The sequence below is a fragment of the Ailuropoda melanoleuca genome, chromosome 19 (genome assembly GCF_002007445.2).
Source record: "Ailuropoda melanoleuca isolate Jingjing chromosome 19, ASM200744v2, whole genome shotgun sequence".
In the NCBI taxonomy this organism is placed as follows: domain Eukaryota; kingdom Metazoa; phylum Chordata; class Mammalia; order Carnivora; family Ursidae; genus Ailuropoda; species Ailuropoda melanoleuca.
In genome coordinates, this window is record NC_048236.1 from 2,831,306 (window position 1) to 2,856,186 (window position 24,881).

The 24,881-nt window shown below is 47.4% G+C and overlaps 1 protein-coding gene, 1 long non-coding RNA gene and 1 other non-coding gene across 6 annotated transcripts; 1 reads left to right on the forward strand and 2 right to left on the reverse strand.

The window, feature by feature from the left end:
- Positions 1-408: 408 nt before the first annotated feature.
- Positions 409-2,343, forward strand: LOC117797140 (calpain-11-like). Its single transcript, XM_034647810.1, has 6 exons — positions 409-472; positions 739-807; positions 1,233-1,311; positions 1,411-1,527; positions 1,996-2,054; positions 2,155-2,343. Exons 1-6 carry the CDS (start codon positions 455-457, stop codon positions 2,179-2,181), a joined length of 369 nt encoding a protein of 122 aa, XP_034503701.1. The 5' UTR covers positions 409-454; the 3' UTR covers positions 2,182-2,343.
- A 1,791-nt stretch (positions 2,344-4,134) lies between these two features.
- LOC105235475 lies at positions 4,135-19,046 on the reverse strand. Of its 4 annotated transcripts, none has more exons than XR_004622058.1 (5): positions 18,494-19,046; positions 18,247-18,374; positions 12,207-12,306; positions 5,922-6,426; positions 4,135-4,790 (listed from the first exon to the last, which is right to left on the reverse strand). It is a non-coding gene; the product is annotated as an uncharacterized LOC105235475 (long non-coding RNA). The 4 variants fall into 4 exon arrangements; XR_853797.3 differs by having other exon boundaries at positions 5,922-6,057; positions 6,309-6,426; positions 18,247-19,046; XR_004622057.1 differs by having other exon boundaries at positions 5,922-6,423; positions 18,247-19,046.
- A 3,709-nt stretch (positions 19,047-22,755) lies between these two features.
- Positions 22,756-22,859, reverse strand: LOC117797196. Its single transcript, XR_004622114.1, has one exon. It is a non-coding gene; the product is annotated as a U6 spliceosomal RNA (small nuclear RNA).
- Between the last annotated feature and the right edge of the window lie 2,022 nt (positions 22,860-24,881).

A 24,881-nucleotide genomic window follows, 5' to 3' on the forward strand; every position in this document is an offset into this window, starting at 1 on the left:
TGGCTCCCGTATCCGTGTGTTTCTCCGCCAAGAAAATTCCGGCGGGGGTGGAAATCACTTCCCCAGCACCAAAGAGGGGTCCCGGTAGCTCTCAATTAGGGTGTCCCCCTATTTCCAGGGAGGAATGTGTGACTGTCACAAAAACTAGAGGGCGCTGTTGACATTTCTGTGCAGTACCAGGGACGCTAATAAAGGCACAGCAGGCCCTCCGGGCGACCGTGCAGAGCCTGGTACCAAGGAGCACTTCGGGGGAGACAGCACTGGGCAGAGTTAGGGGCCCACAGGGCCCTAGCCTCCTCTCTTCTCCCCTGGGGTCTCCAAAGTTGGCAGTGCAGGCGTCTCAAAGGTCANACCTCCCCCACAATGCCCCTGCACTCCTCTCTTCCCGCCCCTTCCCTCCCTCACAGTCAGAAACTTCAGGACCAAGGGCTTCGGCCTAGACGTGTGCCGCTGTATGATCAACCTCATGGATGTATCTTCTTGCCCAGCGCCCTCCCACCCCTGACCCCCACCCCCAGGACTGGCCCCCACTGGCGGCCACTTCTCTGGCCAGCCATGCCCTCCTTCCTGCTGGGGATTGGGCTCTGAGATAGCAAAAGATGCCCGTTCTGGCGGTTACCATCGTGACCACACAGGAACCCCTGGTCTCACGGCCCCCCACTCGGTGAGCCCCTCTGCTTCCCTATCCCCAAGATACCCTCTTCGCTCCCTCCTCTGGCATCCTTGACCACCCTGCAGAAAGATGGCTCTGGCAAGCTGGGGCTTCCCGAGTTCCAGATCCTGTGGAAAAAAATCAAGAAATGGACGGTAAAATAAAATTGAAAGGGCAGTTTATGGTGGGCAGAGAGGGAGGTCCTCAAGAGTGACGGGGATTAGTACGGATGATGCCAGAACGGGAGCCCCGGACTAAACGCACACACAGGACGGGATCTGTTGAGCTGCTGGTATATTGGCTAGCCAAGATATCGAACAACGGGTAAGTCCAGGCATCAGCCAGCTTAATGGGTACATGCAGACGGCCAGTTGGGAGCGGGTCTTTCAGATCACTGACTCAGTTTCCAACCCACTCCCTTTGCCAGACGTCTCCTACAGTCACTAGATGACAGGAATCTTGGGCACTCAGGGAAAGGGCCAGGGTAGGCAGCCCTTGTAGGTTAACTTCACTAAAGCATTTCATTAGTTCAACCACCGCACTCTGCACACGGCCCTACGTCATCTGTCCGTCCCTTCAGGACATCTTCCGAGAGTGTGACGAGGACCACTCGGGCAGCCTGAACTCCTATGAGATGCGCTTGGCAATCGAGAAAGCAGGTTAGCAGGGGGCCAGGAGAGGGTTTGGGGGCAGGGAGGGAGGATGCGAAGCGGTGGCCAGAGGGCTGGACTCCCCGTCCGCACTCCTCTCTCGCCCAGGCATCAAGCTGAGTAACAAGGTGACCCAGGTGCTGGTGGCCAGGTATGCAAACGACGACATGATCGTGGACTTTGACAGCTTCATCAGCTGCTTCCTGAGGCTGAAGGCCATGTTCAGTGAGTCAGTCATCTGCCCACTCCCCACCGTGGGCGGCGGACCGGGGTCGCCTCGCAGACACACAGAGGAGGGGCGCTGCGCCCAAACCACGCCCTCTTTTAAGCTCCCGGATGCTCTGGGTTCCAATCCCAGCTCCACCGCTTGCTGGCTCTGTTGCCTTGAGCAAGTCACTTCTCTCTCTGTGCTTCTGTCCTCTGTTCTCATCTATAAAATGTGGGCAACAGTAGTATTGCCCTCCTGGGCTGGAGTCCAGAACACAGGAGTTCGCGTGTGACGACACTCAGTATATGGCTCAGAGCAAGGCCACGCCGTGTTATCCTGAATTCCTTCCTGGGCGGAGGGCTAGCTGGGAGGCAGCCAGGGACAGCTTCTTACGCCCTTTCCGACATCCTGCCTCTTTGGGAGTGGGTCTTGCAGACCAGAGACTCCGCTCCCAAACCCCTCCCTTTGCCTCCTCTCCAAAACAGCGTACTTTCTATCCATGGACCCCAAGAATACTGGCTATATTCGCCTGAATCTGAACCAGGTACATGGAAGGGACCTTCTGGCACCCCCACTCGTGGCTTCCCCAGCCATCCTGCCCGCCCCCGCTCCCATCCTTGGACCTGCTTGTTTTCTACCCACAGTGGCTGCAGACAACCATGTGGGGTTAGGGAGCCCCGGGAGCCTGGCTCCCACCGCCACCGCCACCGCCACCACCACCACTGTGCGGTCTCTGGCCCCAAAGCAGGGGCCTCCTTGCTGCTCTGCAGTCTCTGCTGATGGACTGGGCTCCGGCTAGTGGCACCCGGGCCCCGGATGCCTAGCTTACTTCAGCGCTGGACGCCCTGTTGCCCACCCCCCCAGCCCAACGTGCGTCTCTTTTTTCCCCAGCCAGCTTCTGGTGGCTGGATTCCCCCGTCTCTCTCTCTCTCTCTCTGAGTATATTCGACCGAGATTAAGTGTCACTTCCCCAGTGGCTCTGGAGGCTGTCCCCACTTTCCTGCTCACACCCGCCGGCTGACTACCCCTCCTGGCACGGCCCCTCTTCTCTGCCTCACTTGGGGGCGTTATTATAATAAACAGCCCGAGCCACTGGCTCCCGTGTCCGCGTGTTTCTCCGCCAAGAAAATTCCGGCGGGGGTGGAAATCACTTCCCCAGCACCAAAGAGGGGTCCCGGTAGCTCTCAATTAGGGTGTCCCCCTATTTCCAGGGAGGAATGTGTGACTGTCACAAAAACTAGAGGGCGCTGTTGACATTTCTGTGCAGTACCAGGGACGCTAATAAAGGCACAGCAGGCCCTCCCGGCGACCGTGCGGAGCCTGGTACCAAGGAGCACTTCGGGGGAGACAGCACTGGGCAGAGTTAGGGGCCCACAGGGCCCTAGCCTCCTCTCTTCTCCCCTGGGGTCTCCAAAGTTGGCAGTGCAGGCGTCTCAAAGGTCAAAAATCCAACACCCACACCAGCTGGCACATCACAGAAACCAACCGACCTTGCTGGATGTGAGGCTGGGAGGGTTGAGGACTGTGGCAACAGGTAAGTGAGTTCCTGCCTGAAAGGTGTCCTGGTTCAAATCATTTTTATTGTTAGAGACTTGGCTGCCTGCCAAACTGCTGCCCCCACAGGAGGGATCAAGGGACCCTTGGTTCCCCCAGTTCTGGACCTTGGAGTCTCTACCCCAGATCCCCCCTCCCCCAGCCCACAGCCTCTCGCTACAGTGAGAAGCCCAGACCACCTGCGGCAGCCCCTCAACTGCACATCGCCTATCCTTCCAGATCTTTCCATGGCTTCCCTTCTGGTCTCTCTGGCCTGGACACCCTGCCCTGTGCGTGCAAGCTTTTTAGCTTCTTGGACAGAGACAGCCTCCAAATCCCCTTAGCCTAGGGACCTGTTGACCTTAAATGCACCTAGATCCTTCCTGTGTCTGTGTGCACTTTTGTCCTCTAGGAGAGGGAGGGGCGGGGCTGGCTTCCAGTCTCTCCTGCTGCAGTGCTCTGAGGCTTCCTTTCATTTGCAGGACACCCACCCACCCCTCTTATGCTTAGCTGGGGGCTGGATTCCAATCACTCCCCCCCATTCCAGTGACTGATTCTCTGCACCAGCCCTGCCCCCTGCCTCCTTTGGGGCCTCAAAGACAAACCCAGTCAGCCACCCCCTCCCTCTCCTGCTGCTCCCACTGCCTCCCAGAAATCATCTCCACCGGCCACCTCCCTCTTCCTTCCTCTGCCCTCTACAAATCCTGTCTGAGAGGTCACACTCTCTTGAGGGGCCTCTTAAACACTGCTTCCTCTGCCCCCCCTTCTGCCACCGTTTCTCCACAGAGCTGCTCTCTAAGGAGCAAAGAAAGGTTCCCCCAGGGGGCAAGGCAAGAATCATCTGGGGAGGCCCGGAAACCAGCAGGTCCTTTGAACTTTTGAGAGGTCCTGGGCAGTCCCACTTGGTTCTGGGAAGCCCAGCAAAATGCTGACCCCACCTCTTGTTCCCTACCCCAGGGCACTGCCCACTTCTGTCTGTCTGGTTGGGGAGGTTGTTTTACCTCGCTGACAGTCTCCTTCTTCTCACCCGTGGACTGGCAATGTTAAAGAATAAAACTTCTACTGAGTATCTTCAAAAATCGAATTGGCTTTATTGAACAGTTCATGATTCAGGCAGCATCCCACCCCAGCACACAGAAAAAAGCTTTGTGCAACCGCAGAAAAAGAAAGATTTGTAAAGGCAGAGGGGAGGGGAAGGGAGGGTATTATCAGCAAAGAGGGCACTGCTTTAGGTAAGGTCTCCCTCCTAAGGGGCACAGGAGGGGTCTATCTGTAAATTTCCTAGTGCCGCCCAGGCACTTCCAGGTTGACTGGTTAGAAGTCACATTCCTGGGGGGATTGAAAGGACAATCAGGTTAGGTATTAAGTCTTGGTTTGCTGATGTGGGGCCTTAACATAAGTGACTCCATGTGGGGCCTGTGGTTTTCTTTTTAGCGATATCTCCCTTTTGATTAGATTCTAAGCTTAACTGAGACGGGTGACCAAAATGTAAGGCATTCTCCGACCACGGTTAGTCACAGGTTACAACTTCAGGTTCAGAATTGTTTTTAAGTCATCTCTACGCCCAACATGGGGCTTGAACTCACAACCCAGACATCAAGAGTTGCATGTTACAGAAAAAAGTTGCATGCTCCACCAACTGAGCCGACCAGGTGTCCCAAAGTTCCTACTATTTAAGTCAGTTGTCCTCTTCACTCCTTTTCTGACAGTCCAGTCTTCGGGAGATCCCACACTCGGTGCTCAGCAGCTGCAAACACGCATTTAAAGCTTTCGAGAGAGTACGATGCACCAGGGAGATTACTGTGATTATTATAAACAGCATAATCCCTGATGACTGGAGTGCACTTCAGAGCCATCATCTCCAAGACCCAAACCAATCAGAACCAAGTAAGAGGAACCTAGACCCCGCTGAAGGGGTCACCTTATCAAGCCCAGTGGCTTGCTCAGTGATCGCATGCCATTGAGTTTCACCCTCCCCAGAAGGGTTAATCCAGGTGCAGCAAGTGGTGTTGGAAACAACACAGACATCTCTTTGCTCGGCTAAAAGATAATCAGAGGCTACCCTATTATAAAAAACAACTTTGGCTGGAGAGTTGGAAAGATCTTTGTTGGTCAGCTATTGTCTTAGTGACAGATTCTGTGGGTATCTTTAAGAGTTAAGGAGAGGTTTCTGATCATATTCTCTTTTTTTAAGATTTTATTTATTTATTTGAGAGGGAGAGTAAGGCGGGGGGCACCTGGGTGGCTCAGTCGTTAAGCGTCTGCCTTCGGCTCAGGTCATGATCCCAGTGTTCTGGGATCGAGCCCCGCATCGCCCCCCATCGGGCTCCCTGCTTGGTGGGAGCCTGCTTCTCCCTCTCCCGCTCCCCCTGCTTGTGTTCCCTCTCTCGCTGCCTCTTTCTCCGTCAAAAAAATAAATAAAATCTTAAAAAAAAAAAAGTGAGAGAGTGCGAGAGCACGAGCAGGGGGAGGGGCAGAGAGAGAGGGAGATACAGTCTCCCCTGCTGAGTGCACAGCCCAACACCGAGCTCCATCTCAGGACCCCGAGATCATGACCTCAGCGAAGTCAGAAGCTTAACCAACTGAGCCACCCAGGCATTCCTGATTTATATTTCCTCCTAACCAGGGAAATATGGCTCTGCCAAAGGAAGCAAATCCTGAGCTGTGAATGCCTCCTAGTAGGTCTTTTCTAACTCGAAGATGTAAACCCAGGGGACTCAACCAATGAGATGCCTGATTTCACTTGTAAGAAGTTGGGGGCACAGTGAGATACCCTAAGAGACATTGCCTGGCTGTGTCGCAGCCATCTGAACATTCACTGGCCCAGGGAGAGTGGTAACCACCAAAGACAAAGGACAAACCCGGTTAGGGCACAAACCTAGGTCCACTAAGGTGCAGCTGTGAACGGACAGACAGGAGCTTTGGATGACAAATCCAGCTGTCTGAAAGGCCACGGTTAGATCCCTCCGCAACGGCCTGAGACACACCGATGATATCATCTTTCCAGGCCAGTGCTAGAGTAAGAAAAAGAAAGGTTTCCTATTCAGTTAATGTGCGATCGGCATCTTGGAGGGCGCAGTCTACCCCGATGTGGGCTACTTTTCTTCCTCATCACTCGCACGGGAGGTCCCCAGCACTGTGTAGGACCGGACGTCAGGTGGAGCCTTTCCCAGCTCCAAGACGTTTGGCTGCCATCTGGAGGACCTGCCCTAGGTCCTGCCGTAGGTCCCTTCCAAGGACATTCAAAAGCCGTCTTTGTTCCTACCGGTTCAGATGTATCTGTATTGGAGTATACTTGTCAGATTCCTTTCCATGAATTCCTCTGAAGATAAAGCACGTTTGCAGGAAGCTTTTGTAGAAGTCTCTGAGTACAGCAGTAACTACTGATAAATGAGAAAAGACTTGAAAATGACCTGGGTAAATATCTGAGGAGAGTTCATTATAATGTAATTGACAAAGAAATTTGGTTCTTTTTTGTGACATACATTTTAAGATAGTAACTAGAATTACAAGCACTTACATTATACTAGGACCCGTCAGATTTCCAGGAATTCTACATGATTTCTGGAACATGTATACAGACATAATATAAAGAAGGCTTAGTATTTATTTGATAATGTTCCCCATGTAATTTAATACATCAAATAAACCTAATTAGTTTAATATCTCCCTTTTTAAAAGGAGAGAGAACAAATTCCTTGAAGTGTTCTGGGAAACTTCTGAAATAACCCAAAGTTAGGGCAAGGTCAAAAAGACTATTTAGGATTCAATTTGGGGGAAGTTCATAAAAAATATCAAAAAGGTTTTAAAGCACTTGATAGAACCATAGGTCACTTTCACAACACTTGGTTATCTATTTAATCAAAGTGACAAGACTTTGCTAGGAAAGTTAAGTAGTTATAAAAAAAAAAAACATTGGCTCTTTTAACATTAAAAAGATTCAGGTTTTTCTTTTTTTTGTAATCAAAGACCCAATAAAGGCAAACGGAACTTTTGTGTTTCTAGGCAGATTACATTAAAGGTAAAGAAAAACCTTTATTTACAATGTCTTATTAAGAGCAGATCGGTAATCTAAAAAAAAAAAAAGGAAGAAAGAAAAGGCAGATCAATAATCTAGAAAGCTATCCCTTTTTTTAAAGTTTTTGTGGGTTTGTTTGTTTGTTTGTTTTTAGTAATCTCTAAACCCAATGTGGGGCTCAAACCCATGGCCCTGAGATCTTGAACTCACAACCCCGAGATCAAGAATCACATGTTCTTTCCACTGAATCCACCAGATGCCCTGAGAAAACTTTTTTTTTTTAAAGATTTTATTTATTTATGTGACAGAGATAGACAGCCAGCGAGAGAGGGAACACAGCAGGAGGAGTGGGAGAGGAAGAAGCAGGCTCCCAGTGGAGGAGTCTGATGTGGGACTCGATCCTGGAACGCCGGGATCACGCCCTGAGCCGAAGGCAGACGCTTAACGACTGCGCTACCCAGGCGCCCCCTGAGAAAACTTTTGACAGAGAGAAAAGCCAACTTCTAATTTTGTAGCTGTGTACTTTTGATATTAAAACTCATTTTTATTTTATTTTTTATTATTTTAAGAGAAAGAGACAGAGCGTGTGCGGGGGTGGGGTGGAAGAGGGAGAGGGAGAAAGAATCTTAAGCAGGCTCCATGCTCAACGTGGAGCTGGAGGCGGAGTTCGATCTCACAACCCTGAGATCATGACCTGAGCCGAAATCAAGAGTCAGACGCTCAACTGACTGAACCACCCAGGCGCCCCTAAAACTCATTTTTAAATAAGTTCATTTTAATCTTAGCCAGCTTGATCACACGTTAAAATTCCTTTTCAAAAATTATTTTTCCACAAATCTACAACTTTCTTTTTCTTTCTGTTTTACATGCAGATTTTGTCCTATATTTTCCCTTTTTAAATACCCTCATTTTGGCACAAAATTACTATAATTTCCATCTACAAAAATGCATTTCCATTCCTCATAACTTCTTTTACTGAAAGCACACATCCTGCTTTTCTTGCAGAGATGCTCCTTATTATTTCTAGTAGCTATAATCACATGTATTGATTAGAATTCTTAACCCTTGGGAACCGTAACTCAAAGTAAATGATTGAGAACTGTCCTTTACATTAACTTGCTCTAAATTGTTGGGCACCTGGGTGGCTCAGTTGTTTAAGCATTTGCCTTGGGCTCAGGTCATGATCCCAGGGTTCTGGGATTGAGTCCCGAGTTGGGCTCCTTGCTCGGTGGGGAGCTTGTTTCCCCCTCTGCCTGCTGCTCCCCCTGCTTGTGTGCTCGCTCTCTCTCACAAATAAATAATATCCTTTGAAAAAATACTGTGAATTTTCAGATTTATAAATACTTAGTATGATTTCTAGAAACATGCTTTTTAAAAAAAGTTTCTGAAGATGTATTCATTTATGTTAGAGAGAGATAGAGCAGGGGGAAGGGCAGAGAGAGTCCCAAGCAGACTCCGTGCTGAGCATAGAACCCATGGCAGGGCTCCATCCTACAGCCCCAAGATCACGACCTGAGCCCAAACCAAGAGTCAGATGCTTGACTGACTGTGCCACCCAGATGACCCTAGAAGCTTGGTTTTTTTTAATAGAGAATTTCTCAACACGGCATAACATGTGTTTACTAAAAGATGCAATTATCTTCAGTTCCTCTGTAAAAGGAAGCAAAAAGAGGATAAGCCTCTGTTCAATAATTAACATTTCAGTATTTTATCTTATTTGGAAGTGATCTAGATATACTATGAATTTAACTTAACTCATCACTTAACTTAGCAAAACTTAAAAATTTCAGGTTACCAAAAAGACCCGAGGAAGGGGTGCCTGGCTGGCTCAGTCAGCAGAGCACGTGACTCTTGTTCTCAGGTTTGTGAGTTCCAGCCCCATGTTGGGTGTGGAGCCTACTTAAAAACAAGACAAAGAAGATGTTTAAAAGATTTGAGGAAACTTTTTTTTTTTATTTAAGTAATCTCTACTTCCAATGTGGGGCTCGAACTCACGACCCTGAGATCAAGAGTCACATGCTTTTCCGACCGAGCCAGCCTGGCGCCCCATGAGGAAACTATTCTAAAAGTTTATCTAAAAAATTTTTATCTTACTTACATCTATCCAATTTATTACTTCTTAACAATTATGTTTAGATTACCCACAAAAACTTCATGAAACATTAGATAAAATCAAACATTGTCCCAAGCTATTCTTGTTGACAAATTTTGTAACAGACATAACATGACCTTACTTGATTAGTAAACCAGGTAGGATAAAAGTATTATATTTAATGCTAATAACTTTAAAGATGTTTCTATTTTAATTAAACCAACAACCTTAACCTAGCCTTAGGTTAGATTGCATGAACCTGAAAAGCATTTGGGTTAGTTTCTACTATATTTCTGAGATTTAGAAGTATTTAATTTACAAGTGCTTCTTTTTAACCCAGTTAAATAGAAGTCTTTACAAATTAGTTCTAGCAATAACATCCAGGGGTAGAAAATGTCACCCATCTACAATAAACATATAAATAGAGACCTTATAGATATGGTTTTAAATTTTTTAAATTTTTGATATGGATATGAAAATGCAAAGCCCTAGTTTATAAAAGAACGGTTGGATCCAAATGGTTTTTCTGGCAGATGGAATACGTTAAGGTCGCCTGCTCAGATGGCTAAAGGTTCTTCCACCGATATTTGTAAAGAAAACACACGACTTTTCACTCGTCTAAATTTCAAATGGCCTTCTTCCCTTTTGTTTTACTTCTGGAAAGAATTACCTTGGGTAAAATAGGCAAAGGGAATTAAGATTACAGACTTCCAGTTATAAATGTTCAAAAGAGGGGGGAAAGAAAAAGAACGACCTCCCTGAGGTTTCTACTTGTACTATTTTTGTCTCAAAGTCCCAGGGAGAGAATTCAAATCCCTCCAAGAAGGACTTTGGTTTCTTCAAAGTCAATAATTTACAAGCCACTTGAGATAAATAGGGGAGGTTTGGGCATTTGTAAAGAAAGGTGAACTTTGAATTGCCTCTAGAACCTCACGTCTAGTTCTGTTAAGATTTGTAAGATAAGGACAGTTGCCTTTACTCCCTCTTGTGAAGAATTGGGTTGTAGCCTGGGTGTGAAGGACTGACACAGTCACCCACCTATGTTGGAATCTTTGTTTCTGGGTACGTTTGGCTGAGAGAAAACCCCCTCGAACCAGCCTCCATCAGTTTTTCCAGGATCCCGCCTGTAGGTTCTGAGGGTTTTTTGTGTTTGTTTTTTTTAATTCAATTAATAAACATATAGGGTATTATTAGTTTCAGAGGTAGAGTTTAGTGATTCATCAATTTCAGGTGACGCCCAGTCTGAGCGGGGTTTGAAGAGGAAAGAGTCTAACTCTGATATTTACGAGGAGTTGGCAAGGTTTGGTTTTGTTTTGCTTTTTAGATTTCCCTTGGCTGTCTAAGAGAAAAATGTAGCAGTTTACCAGAAAATCCCTGAGTCCCATCAGCTCTGGGAGGGGCTCACGGGGCGATGGAGGTGGGGGGGCTTTGAAGGTAGATATCGGGCTCTCTGTAAGGTCATTAACTTGGTGGACTTTTGTCTACGGTCATGTAAAGACAGTCCAGGCAGAGGGTAACTACAATAAGGACTGGAATAAAGCATAGAGGGAGGCAGTAAGAATTATGACAGTCTTCCAGTCGCTTGTGTGACTTCTGGGTCTTTTTAATTTTTTTTTTAAAGATTTTATTTATTTATTTGACAGAGACAGCCAGCGAGAGAGGGAACACAAGCAGGGGGAGTTGGAGAGGAAGAAGCAGGCTCCCAGCAGAGGAGCCTGATGTGGGGGCTCGATCCCATAACGCCAGGATCACGCCCTGAGCCGAAGGCAGACGCTTAACCACTGTGCCACCCAGGCGCCCCGACTTCTGGGTCTTTTTAGTTTTTTATCAGCTTCTTTGCAACGAAACTTTCAATAAAGCTATTTCTGCAATTGTGAAGCCTTTGTTTTTATGTGCACTTCTCATAGGATCTATCTGCTTGGAATGTTCTTCATAATGGCCACTGTAATTCTAGGTTGTAATTCCCCTGAGGGCTGGAGCCATTTGGTAAGGCCCTAGACACAAATGAAGTTGAACCCACATTGCTGTCCAGCCTTATCCAAACGGTAAATGAGGTGTAACTCACATTTCCTTCTGGCCTTATTGGGGGCCCCCACCTGACAGTTACAAAGCCAAGTTCTTCAAGACACAAATCACACTTAGTAAGATTCTGCCATTTTAATAGATATTTATAGCTTCTGGAATGGCAGTTCTTAGACATAAAATAAGCAGATGGGCTAGAAGGTGGTACCCTTGACTCTAGAAATTAAGGATCCCACCTTCTTTATTTATTTACTTATTTTTATTGTGTTGTTTTGTTTTGTTTTCAGTTTAGCCTTTGGGTTTCTCGAAGCCACATGAGTTCCTGAGAGAGATACACCATGGAGTTGGTGTTTCACACTGTGTCACCTCATCGCACAGAAACTCTCTTGAGGTTGGCAGGTGGCTTGGTGTCGATCTAAGCCATCCTGTGACCAACTTGTCCTAACACAGGGATCTTTGGGTCAGCTGGCACGTGCTCTAACAACTCTGAAGCGCTTACCCCATGCCCACCAATTTCTGTGGCTTGCTGGCCTCCAAGATCCCCATTAGCAATTAGCCTTTACCTCAGGAGCACATTAACAGAAACCAAGAGAAACCAAGGAAACAGACTTTGGACACCAGCTGTACCCAAAGAACTAGGGACTGGGAAGAGGACTGAACAAGCAGGCCTCAAACAATGGGAATCCAGACTGATTCCAAACATATGGACAATGGCTTCCACCAGCAGCTTCCAACATGGAGTCTGAGGACAGAACTAAGGGCTGGGGTTTAGATGTCACTGCACACCAGCCCACAGCAAGGCCCTCACACCACCAGCAACTTCACAGGCAGACATGGGGACCTCAGATTGGACCTGGGGCAAGAAGTTCCAAACAACCAGGGACCTGAAGACTGAACCAAGGGCAAGGGCCTCAGGTTTCAGATGGAACCATGTGCCAACTCAAGCTGACCTGATAAGCCCTGGACTGGTAATCAGTTAGATCTGGAGCTCATCGCAAAGAGAGCCCAGCTCCCAGCTGAGAGAGACTTACCCACAGCCCTCAGAAACGGTGAGAAAGACAGTGAACTCAAAAAGGTGTTTGCAGCACCATGCCTATCAGCAGTCTTCTTCAATCTGCAACGCCACCAAATCTGTTAAACAACAAAAATTCAACTCCAGCAATTAAAATGATCAAATTGGCTTTATTGAACAATTCATGAATCGGGCAGCATCCCACCTAGCAAACAGAAAAAATCTCCGTCTAGCTATAGAAAATGAAAGGTTTGCAAAGGCAGAGAGGAAGCAGGAAAAGGAAATAATTAGCAGAGTGTATTGTTTTAGGCAAGGGAAACGGAATGGGTCTATCTGTAAATTTCCTAGTGCTGCCCAGGAAATTCTAGTTTGACTGCTTCAAGGTCACATTCCGGGGAGGGGTCGAAACTGCAGTCAGGTTAGGTATTGAGTCTAGGATTGCTGATGTGGGGTCTTAACCTAAGTGACTCCATTTTGGGCCTGTGGTTTTCTTTTTAACAAGGATGACAGTGGCTCTCTCAGGGGGTGTCATGCGGACAACTGAGACAAAAGTGTGCTCAGTGCTTGGCACGCAGTTAGCACTCCCCAGGTGGTAAACTCATGATCATCACACTTAGATTCCAAGGAGCCCCATGTGCAGTTTGTGTGCTGAACAACTAAAGGGAGTGTCATTCACCTAGATTGTGATGTGCACCACCCCCAAACCCAGAGTTCTACCACATGGCAGGTGCCAAGTATTCAAGAAGTGAGATGAATTAGCATATGTTTAATGAATGTATCTAATACACATGCATCCAATACGTATGCAAGCATGCATATGTCACATTCCTCCACATCCACAGTCTAAACAGAAGTGCCCCCAGCCACAGCCAGGCCTGGCTGCTCCGTCTTCCTGCCTGCCAAATCTGCATCACCACTCACCTTGTCTTCAGCCCCTTCAGACTCCATCCCAGCTGGACTTAATCTGCCTCCTCCCTCATCCTAACGCCCTGGAATGCCATTCCCACTTGGTCCTCGCTGTCTCTCGAGGATCTGTAAGCACACTTTCTGCTCTTCTCTTCTGGTCTTCCGTGTGGGTAGCTTCCTCTGCTCGGAGTACGGGGTGGTAGGGTCCTGCTGGGAAAGCCCTAGCTCCTGCTGCCTCCAACCCACACAGCGCATGCCGGGTGGTCTTGACTGAGGTTGTGTGGCAATCTAAACTTCACATCTTGATGACTAACTGCCATTCTCCATAGCTGCTGCCCCTGGTTCTTTCGGAACCCCCTCCCCGGCCTCCCATTTTTCTGCAAAAATGAGGCCACATCAGAGGAACCACTCTCTCAGCCTGACTTCTCCAGTCTCTCAGAATATCATCGGAGCTTTGTCCTCTAGTTTCTTTTTTCTTTCTTTCTTTCTTTCTTCTTTCTTTCTTTTTTTTTTTTTTTAAGATTTTATTTATTTATTTGACAGAGATAGAGACAGCCAGCGAGAGAGGGAACAAGCAGGGGGAGTGGGAGAGGAAGAAGCAGGCTCATAGCAGAGGAGCCTGATGTGGGGCTCGATCCCATAACGCCGGGATCACGCCCTGAGCCGAAGGCAGACGCTTAACCGCTGTGCCACCCAGGCGCCCCTCTTTCTGATTATATTTATTTATTTGACAGAGAGAGAGGCAGCGAGAGAGGGAACACAAGCAGGGGGAGTGGGAGAGGGAGAAGCAGGCTTCCCACTGAGCAGGTCCAGGGCTCGATCCCAGAATGCTGGGATCACGACCTGAGCCTAAGGCAAACCCTTAACGACTGACCCACTCAAGCACCCCTGTCCTCTGGTTTCTGAGAAAGTGGGGTCTCAAGTGTGCCAGAAATCTTGCCATGTGCAACAACATGGATGGACTTTGAGGGCATTATGCTGAGTGAAATAAGTCAGACGAAGACAGACAAACACTGTATGATCTCACTTAAATGTAGAATCTAAGAAAAAAAAACACCAATAACAATACAAAAAAGCAAAAAAACCTTCCTTAGAGATATAAAGAATAGATTGGTGGTAATCAGAGGTGGGGATGGGGGGTAAGCAAAAGGGGTGAAGGAAGTCTGAGAGGTACAAACTCCCAGTTATAAAATAAATGTCATGGGGATATAACGTACAGCGTCATGACTCTAGTTGATGATACCGTATCATAGGTTTGGAAGTTGCTAGGAGAATAGTTCTCTTTTTTTTTTTTTTTTTTTAAGATTTTTTAAGGGATGCCTGGGTGACTCAGTCAGTTAAGTGTCTGCCTTCAGCTCGGGTCATGATCCCAGGGTCCCGGGGTCAGTTCCCCCATCGGGCTCCTTTCTCAGCAGGGAGCCTGCTCCTACCTCTGCCTGCTGCTCCCCCTGCTTGTGCTCTTTCTCTCTGACAAATAAAAAAATAAAATCTTTTAAAAAAAAAAGATTTTATTTTTAAGTAATCTCTACACCCAACATGGGGCTCGAAATCACAACCCCAAGATCAAGAGTCTCATGGTCCACAGACTGAGCCAGCCAGGTGCCCTGCAAGGAGACCAGCTTTAGTTTTTGTTTTTTTCAGGCTCCACACCCACGACCCTAAGATCATGACCTCAGTCAGACGCTTAACCGACTGTGCCCCCCAGGTGCCCCCCATCTTAACCACTTGTAAGTACAGTACAGTGACATTACATACATTCACAGTGTGGTGAAACCATCCCTACCATTATTTATGAACGATCCTGCTATGAATCCTTGTATGCAAGCTTTGGTGTGAATGTACATTTTCCATTTTCTCAGTAGATTAGTATACAACCTTTTAGAGTTTCTCTATGCAAATACAAACATACATTCTTATTTCTCCACCCTCTTTGCACAAAGGTAGCATTTTATACTCATCAGTCTGCACTCTCCTTTTTTCACTTAAAAAATCTAGTCTTTGGGATATGACAGATAAGCCAGGGGAAGAGACTAAATAATCCTATATGGTCATAAATTAGACTTGGTGATAACAATATGAATTCATGTTTAGCTTAATATAGGTACAGATGATTACATACAATGTATTTATAGATACATGGGTATGCAAGGGTCAGTATATATATATATATATGCATTTCCTTACTTTGTAAACTGAGAGGGCCCAAAGCAATGACACTCCGGCAGCAATGACCACACCAAGCGCCCAGTACTTGGTTTATAACCACGCTCCAATAAATAGAATTGGGGCTTGTTGGAGAAATGTCTGATTCTAGGGCTGCTACAGGAAAGGTACAAGATAAGCCCCGAGCATCTTGTGCCAGAAAGTAAGGAAATGCTCAAAAATAAGAACAAAAACAAAAAACACAATGATGAAAGTATGTCAAAGGTGGAGCATAATTCCCCACATCTTAAGTGGGTTGCATCTACTGACTTCCTTCCAAAGAGGACAGTAGGGGGTGCCTGGCTGGCTCAGTCCGTAGAGCATGTGATGCTCGATCTTGGGGTCATGAGTTTGAGCCCCACGTTGGGTATAGAGATTACTTAAAAATAAAATCTTTAGGGGAGCCTGAGTGGCTCCGTCAGTTAAGCATCTGACTCTTGATTTCGGCTCAGGTCATGAACTCAGGGTCATGAGACTGAGTCCCACATCAGGCTCCACTTTGGGCATGAAGCCTGCTTGGGATTCCCTCTCTCCCTCTCCCTCAGCCCCTCTCCCACTGCCACGCTTTATCTCTCTCTCTCTCTCAAATAAATAAGTAAATGAAACCTTTTTTTTTCTAAAGATTTTATTTATTTATTTGAGATACAGAAAGACACAGCAATTGAGAGAGCAGGACAGGGGGGCAGAAGGAGAGGGAGAAGCAGGCTCCACAGTGAGCAGGGAGCCTGTGCGGAGCTCGGTCCCAGGACCCCGGGATTAGGACCCGAGTTGAAGGCAGACAACTAACTGACTGAGCCACACAGATGCCCCTAAATAAAATCTTTTTCTAAAAAAGGGCAGTATGAAAAGTGCAAGAAAAGAGTAACTTTACGGTAAAGAAACATGACAAAAACCACTTCAGGCAGCTGATCAAGGTCAACATCAACAGTAATAAGTCATGTTGTTAGAATGTACCTTTGATGTGATGTGATGACAGTGGCATTTTACTTCGTTGGTTTCCTTCCCCAATACCCAAAAACTCCAGTCTAATTATGAGAAAACCATCAGACAATCTCACTTGTGGGACATTTTACAAAACACCTGCCCAGTATTCCTCAGAACAATCAAGGTCATCAAAAACAAGGGCAATCTGAGAAACGGTCACAGCCAAGGTGAGCCTAAGGAAAAAAGGCAGCTAAGCGTAATGTGGTATCTTGGATGGGATCCTGGCACAGAAAAGGGACATTTGGTAAAAACTAAGGAAATCTGAACAAAGTATGGGTTTTAGGGGCACCTGGGTGGCTCAGTCGTTAAGCGTCTGCCTTCAGCTCAGGTCATGATCCCAGGGTCCTGGGATCCATCCCTGCACAGGGCTCCCCACTCGGTGGGGAGCCAGCTTCTCCCTCTCCCACTCCCTTTCCCACTCTCCCTGCTTGTGTTCCCTCTCTTGTTGTCTCTCTCTCTGTCAAATAAATAAATAAATAAATAAATAAATAAATAAAATCTTAAAAAAAGAGAGAAAAAAACGAAGACATTCTTCTTCAAAAAACAACAACATCGACTACAAAGTATGGGTTTTAGTCAATACTAATATATTAATATTGGCCCTTAACTGTAATAACCATACTGTACTAAGGTAAGATGTTACTTATAGGGGATGTTGGGTGTGTTGGATACAGAAATTCTCTGTACTACCCCCACAATTTTTCTGTAAATCTAAATTTATTCTTAGATAGTTAATTGTTTTAAGTAATTAAAACAGATACATTGGAGATATTTTTCTACTGGTGTACAGAGAGCTTCTTTAGGATTTTTTAAAAAGATTTTATTTATTTATTTGAGAGAGAGAGAGAGAGTATGAGGAGGAGCAGAGGGGAGGGAGAGGGAGAGAATCCCAAGTTGACTCTGCACTGAGTGAAGACCCAGATGCAGGACTCGATCCCACCACCCTGAAATCATGACCTGAGCCAAAACCATGAGTTGGATGCTTAACTAACTGAGCCACCCAGGTGCCCCTTCTTTATGGATTTTTTATAGCTGCATAGGATTTCTCATCACTGACGTACCAGCTCTCTACTGAGGGCTGTTCCCAATCTTTGACGATTACAGCCCATGCTACGATGAATGACACTACAAACATGTCATTTTATGTGAAGCAGCTATTTCTGTAGGATAAATATCTAAAAGCGGAATATATTTTTATAAGATTTTGTTTATTTATCTATTTATTTGAAAGAGCGCATGAGCCGGCACAAGCTGGGGGGAGGTGCAAAGGGAGAGGGAGAAGCAGACTCCCCACTGAGCATGGAGCCGGACTCGGGGCTTGATCCCAGGACCCTGAGATCATGACCCGAGCTGAAGGCGGACGCTTAACCGACTGAGCCACACAGGCGCCCCTTAAAGTGGAATATTGAGTTAAAGAGTATATACATCAGTAATTCAGTATATGAATGAAACGCCCCTCCGTACAGGGGGAGTTTTTAGTGCCATCAGCAATATAAGAGAGTACGCATTTCCCCACAGCCCCGGTCCACGCAGTCTGTGGTCGAACTTTTGCATATTTCTAATCTGATAGAAGAAAAATGGCTTCTCGGTGTCCTTGTACTTTGCATTTCTCCTATTGCAAGCGAAACTGAGCAAACACTCAGGTTTTGCTTGAATGTCCTTTCATTTTCTGTGAGCGGTCTCTGTACATTTTTCGTCCATTTTTATACTCGGTTTCCGTGGTTTTCCTTATGAAATTCTAGGAGCGCTTTCTATTTTAGGAAGATTTGCCTTTGCCTGCCACAGGGGCTGCAAACATTCCCCTCTGCGTGTCTTGTGTCTTTCTGCGGGGGTTTTTAATGTCTGCCCCTCGGACCTCACCCTTCCCCTTCCCTCCAGCCCCACTGCTTTCCTCGGGCCACACCTGCCCCCTCAGAGCCACATCCCAAAGCCCATTTAGTTCCTCATTCTTCCTGGTGACATCTGACCTCTTGGTGACATCTGACCTCTTGGTGACATCTGACCTCTTGGTGACATCTGGCTCTATACTGAAGACTCCTCTTGTGAGTAAATCACTTTTATTGGGTCCTTTGTCTGGCTTCCGGGATCACACATTCTCATTAGAACATGGAAAACAGAAAAAAGCAGACAGAAGAAAACCAACATTCACCTGTGAGTCCACCTCCCAGGATAACCACTTCCTGCTTCTCAAGGCCTACGTGTGTATTTACTTACCAAAGAAACTTCTTGAATCTACCAGGCCCTTTGGGAACTGCTTGTCAGCGCACTTGCACAGCTCTCAGATTTCTTCTTGCGCTTATTTGGTCTCCACAGGTGGGTAAACTGGTAGGAACTACCCCTCCTGCCCATCCCCAGGGCAGCGACCTTCTCTCTCCTGGACACCCCCCACCCCAATTTCTCCTGCCCTGCCCAAGCTTAACCGCTGCCCGCCTGCCTGCCAGAGACTCTCTGCCTCATGGGTCTTCAGAAGCACCTTCCGCCTGTTGGAAACTTGGGCTCATCAGCCATCCCCAGAAAGATCCCGCTTTCCAGTCAGAAGGGCCCAGACGCGCCCAAGCATTGTTTCCAGCCCACGCCCTGCAAGCTCCAAACGTTTCCTGGAGTCACCCCCACTGTTTGTCCCCTCTCTCTGCTCAAGCTTTTGCTCACCTGGGCTCTGCTCCCCCCTTCTCTCCTGCAGGTCTCCCACGACGGTTTGTCACACACACTCTGCCCATCCTCTGCCCCCAGAGCACCCACCCCCTTGGCCTTTTCCTTGGGATCCCTCTCTGAAGCCCCATCCCCCGCCCCCCCCACACCCTACCCCACCCCTGCCACTCCTTCTCCAGGCCTCAACTCGAAGGTCTGTCAGGCCTGAAGGAGGCCGCCTCCGAGAAGTTCCACACACACCCCAGCCCCAGGTCCCGTGCTGGCCGGGTGCCGTGGACTGCTAAGGTGCCAGGAGCTTTCCCTGGCAGAACAATCATCTCTCCCTATTGTAATTTCCTGTTTACTCCTCTGTCTCCCCTACTGATAGGCCAGAGGCAGGGCTGTCTCATTGACGTGTTTCAAGTGCAGGCGCAGGAACACAAACTATGTTTGTTGACTAAGGAAAGACTGGGTTTCCCAGCTAACGTGATCACTCCCCATTTTAGCCTTCAAAGCTTCCCACCGAGGGGGCCTCCTGTAGGGCCAAGCTGGTCCCCCGTTGGAACTGGAACCCTCCTAGGTCTGATGTCCAAACTCCTCTCTCTCCGCTGTCTTCCTACCACCCTTTACCAGCTCTTACAGAGGTCTTCTCTGAACCTTAGTTTTGTCATCTGTCTAGAGAAGAGAACACTAAGGGGAAAATTGTAAGGACCACATGAATCATATACTTTGTAAATGGCACTGCGATAAATGAAGATGAGATGTGGGTACATCATAAAAAACAGCGCTACTGTTCACAGGGCAAGTTTTCTATACCAGGCACCGTTCTCATATCTCACTGATTATTGATGCCTTTTCATCCTAAATCAGCTCCATTTCAAAGAAAGGTAAACCGAGGCACAGACCAGTTAATAATTCATTTGCCTAAGATTCCACATTGGGGTTAGAAGAACTGGGATTTGAACTCAGGCAGAGCCTAATTGCTTAACTACCACCACCGCATCTCTATTAAATAATATGTAATATAGTAGCATTATTTGGTCAGAGAACTGCCCTCTTCGAATAAAACACCCAATCACACAACCACCCTCTCCTGGGATGATTCTCACTCGAATGGTAATTCGTAGGTAGATTTTTGTGTAGGTATCTATTTATCTATCCCAAGAATGGAAACAGGTTTAAAATGCAGAAAAGAGGGGAGCTTGGGTGGTGCAGTCGTTAAGCGTCTGCCTTCGGTGCGGGCGTGATCCCGGCGTTCTGGGATCGAGCCCCACATTAGGCTCCTCCGCTGGGAGCCTGCTTCTTCCTCTCCCACTCCCCCTGCTTGTGTTCCCTCTCTCGCTGGCTGTCTCTCTGTCAAATAAATAAATAAAATCTTTAAAAAATAATAATAAAATAAAATGCAGAAAAGAACCGTGCCCATATTTTCGGTTCTTTGGCATTTGCATCATCAGCTTCAAATAGAATGAACACCCATCAGCTGAATTACACGGAGTCTAACAGCATCTGCTTTGCCATAACTGACATGGAGTTACCTTCAGCAGTACGAAGATGTATAGTCCCCAAACCCACCCCTGCGGGTCTTCCAAGCACCTTTAGGCTGAGTTTCTGGTCCCTTCCCTCATATTTGCAGAATTTCCTCACCTAGAGGGAGATGGGGGCAAGGGAAGGGAGGGAAAAGACCCGCCTGAGTGGGGGCTCTCCCCTCGGATTCACAAAGGGCAGGAGAAGACAGATAAAGGTTTGGTGGCCACTGATAGTCCTTCTGGGTCTGTGACTCAGGGCACAGGCTGTGCTCCCCTAGATTGCCATGGGGGTGGCGTGGCAAGGTCACCTCCACATAGGTTCCTCTAGTCTCCCCCTTCTTTGCCTGTCCTACTGCCACTCCCCGATGCCAACCTTGTGCCTGGCACAAAGCATCAACTCCTGCCCGTGGGGGCCACAGAAGGGAGGGAGGGCAGAAAAGGGACCATTTCTGGACCCAAGGAGAAACCGAGTGTAGAAAGGAGGGCGCCCCCACCCCGCCCCTGTGAAGAACAGCCAGAAGCAAGAGGCCTGCCTCCTGGTACCATGTTCCCTAACTGTCAGCCTACACTGCCTTTCCTTCTGGGGATCCAGAAATTTGTGGGAGGCAGGGAGGGAAAGAGAGAGAAAAAGGTGAAGAGAGTTAGGGAGATCCAGAGCAAAAGCATAAGAGGTTAGAGAGGCCAACACAGGCGCCCCTTAGAGATATGCAGGTTCGGCTCCAGGCCACCACAACAAAGCACATCTGGCAATAAAGTGAGGCCAGCGAATTTTCTGGCTTCCCAGTGCGTGGAGAAGTTCTGTTTGCCCTATACTGTAGCCTTGTGAATGTGCAATCGCGTTATGTCTAAAAACCGCTGTGCATATCTTCATTAAAAACTACCTTTTTTAAGATTTTATTTATTTATTTGAGAGAGTGAGCGAGCGAGAGAGAATGAGCAAAGGAGGGGGAGCCGCAGAGGGAGAGGGAGAAACAAAGTCTCTGCTGAGCAGGGAGCCCGATGAGGGCACAATCCCAGGACCCCGGGATCATGACCTGAGCCGAAGGCAGCTACTTAACCGACTGAGCCACCCAGGCGCCCCTAGAAACTACTTTATTGCCAAAAAATGCTAAGCATCATCTGAGCTTTCAGTGAGTCGTAATCTTTTTGCTGGTGGAGGGTCCTGCCTCAATGGTGACGGCTGCTGACTGATCCGGGTGCTGGTGGCTAAGGGTTGGGGTGGCTGTGGCAGTTTCTTTTCTTTTCTTTTAAAGATTTTATTTAGGGGTGTCTGGGTGGCTCAGTCGTTAGGTGTCTGCCTTCGGCTCAGGGTGTGATCCCAGAGTCCTGGGATCAAGCCCCGCATCGAGCCCCACATCGGGCTCCCTGCTCCGCTGGGAGCCTGCTTCTTCCTCTCCCACTCCCCGCTTGTGTTCCCTCTCTCGCTGGCTGTCTCTCTCTGTGTGTCAAATAAATAAATAAAATCCAAAAAAAATAAAGATTTTAATTATTTATTTGAGAGAGAGAGAGCAGGAGCAGGGGGAGGGGCAGAGGGAGAAGCAGACTCCCCGCTGAGAGAAGAGCCCCACGCGGGGCTCAAACCCACGACCTGGAAATCAGACACTTAACCCACGGAGCCTCCCAGGCTTCCCTGAGGCAGTTTCTTAAAAGAAGACAAGAGTGAAGTTTGCCGCATCGAGTGACTCCTCCTTCCACGAATGATTTCTCTATGGCACGTGACGCTGTGATAGCATTTTACCCACAGCAGAACTTTCTAAATTGGAATCAGTCCTCTCACATCCTGTCTCTGCTTTCTCAGCTATGTTTATGAAATATTCTAAATGCTTTGTTGTCATTTCCACAATCTGCACAGCATCTTCACCAGGGACAGTTTCCATCTCAAGAAACCACTTTCTGTGCTCATCTCTAAGAAGCAACTCCCCATTTGTTCAAGTTTCTTCCTGAGACGGCAGCAAGTCCTTCAGGCTCCACTCGCGATGCTAGTTCGCTTGCTATTTCCACCCCACCTGCAGTTACTTCCTCCCTTGAAGTCTTGAACCCCTCAAAGTCCTCCACGAGGGTTGGAATCAAATTCTTCCAAACTCCTATTGATGTTGTTTCTTTTTAAAGATTTTATTTATTTATTTGAGAAACAGAACATGAGAGAGAAAGAGAGAGAGAGCACGAGCACAAGTTGATGGGAAGGGCAGAGGGAGAGGGAGAAGCAGACTCCCCATTGGGCAGGGAGCCCAATGCAGGGCTCGATCCCAGGACCCTGGGATCATGACCTGAGCTGAAGGCAGACGCCTAACCAACTGAGCCACCCAGGCACTCCTGATTTGTTTTATATTTTTTTCCTTCATGAATTTGCATGTCCTCCTTGCTCAGGGGCCATGCTAATCTCTGAATCATTCCAGTTTTAGTATGTGTGCTGTTGAAACAAGCACCTATTTATGTTGATATTTTGACCTCTTCCCATGAATCACAAATGTTCTTAATGGGATCTAGAATGGTCAATCCAGGGGACACCTGGCTGGCTCAGTTGGTAGAGCATATGATCTCAGGATTGTGAGTTCAAGCCCCATGTTGGGTATAGAGATTACTTAAGGAAATTAAAAAAAAAATGTAGAATGGTGAATGCTTACCAGAGATTTTCAACTTAGTCTTCCCAGATCCATCAGAGGAATCACAATCCATGGCAACCATAGCCTTGTGAAATGTATTTCTTAAATACTAAGACCTGAAATTAAGGTGACCCCTTGATCCAGGGGCTGTCAAGTGGATGTTGTGTTAGCAAGCATGAAGACATTAACCCTGTCCATCTCTATCAGAGCTCCTGGGTGACCAGGTGCTTGGCAATGAGTAGTCCTATTTTGAAAGGAATCTTTTTTCCTGAGCAGTAGGTCTCAACGGTGGGGTTAAAATATTCAAAATAGGGCAGCTGGGTGGCTCAGCCCCATTTCTGACCCTATACTCTGACCTGTCCCTCCTCTTCTGACCAGAAACTCCCCCCTCTGTCCTACATATCCTTGGGTCTGTTTCTAAATTCTCCATTCTGAAAAAATAAAATAAAATAAAATAAAAAATAAATTCTCTATTCTGTTCCTTAGTCACTGTGTCTATTTTTACATTTTGCCACACTGTTGTAATTCTCATATTATCAGATTGGCCACACTTGGTATTATCTCTTCTTTTTCTTCTCAGATTGACTTGGCTGGGGCGCCTCGGTGGCTCAGTAGGTTAAGTGTGTGCCTTCTGCTTGGGTCCTGGGATCAAGCCCCACATGGGGCTGCCTGCTGAGCAGGGAGCCTGTTTCTCCCTCTGCCGGCCACTCCCCCTGCTTGTGTGTGCACGTGCATTCTCTCTCTCTCTCTCTGTCAAATAAATAAATAAAATCTTAAAAAAAAAGATAAAAGATTGACTTGGCTATTCTTGGTCCTTTTTTCTTCCACATACATTTTTTTTAAGATTGTATTTATTTATTTATTTGACAGAGAGAGAGAGAACAAGCAGGGGGAGAGGCAGGCAGAGGGAGAAAGAGAAGCAGGCTCCCCACTGAGCAAGGAGCCCAATGTGGAGCTTGATCCCAGGACCCCAAGATCATAACCTGAGCCGAAGGCAGACGCTTAACCGACTGAGCCACCCAGGTGCCCCAACTTCCATATACATTTTTTGATCAGCTTACTCAATTCCAGAAAGGGAAGAAATCAACACTGTTGGGATCTTAACTGGAATCACACTGAATTTCCAGATGAATTTGGGGGAGAACTAACATTTGTATAACGTGATACTTTCCTGATCATTATTACCTTGGAACATTAATCCATATATTTAGGTCTTCTTTGGTCCCTCTGTAAACACTGTTTGCTTTCACCACTAGGGTCTTGCTCAACCCTTGTTAGATTTCCTCCTGGGGTTTGTGGGTTTTGCCACTCTCCCTCCCCGCATCAAATATGCCAGGCATGTCCTTCCTCACCTCCTGCCTCCTGGTCCACACCCTCCTTCCCACCGTCCAGGGAGCAGCTGTCCTGCCCCAACAGCTGACTTTCCTGTAAGGTCTTGCCAGAGGGGGTAGAGCTCCCATTTCCCGCCTCGGGTCCTATCAGCGGAGTCTGAGGAGAGTGACAGTTGTTTCGGTGGGGACAATGGGCTGCATTCTGTACAGGCTCCTCTCTGGGCCCCCTTCTCCCTGGCCACAGCAACTGTTCTTGCAGATAGGGTAGGGCCCCACCTGTCAGCTCTAATTACTCTTCAGGCAACACCCAACTCCCTGGCCCATGTCTTCATGCTCAGTAAGCATGTCTAGTATGTTCTCCTGCCCAGTTGTCTGTTCAGGGTCTATCATTGCCTGGAATTGGTGGGCAGAGGAATGGTGGTCGTGGGTATGGGACTGTCCCTCCCAAGGGCATGATCTCTCACCTCGGAGGAGCTGCAAGTTCCCAAAACGTTCTCTGAGTTGTCACCACATG

Excerpts from the sequence above, each read along its gene's own strand:
- LOC117797140 (XM_034647810.1), top strand. Across the intron at positions 1,312-1,410 it reads CTTGGCAATCGAGAAAGCAG|GCATCAAGCTGAGTAACAAG; the intron begins GTTAGCAGGGGG and ends TCTCTCGCCCAG. Across the intron at positions 1,528-1,995 it reads GAGGCTGAAGGCCATGTTCA|CGTACTTTCTATCCATGGAC; the intron begins GTGAGTCAGTCA and ends TCTCCAAAACAG.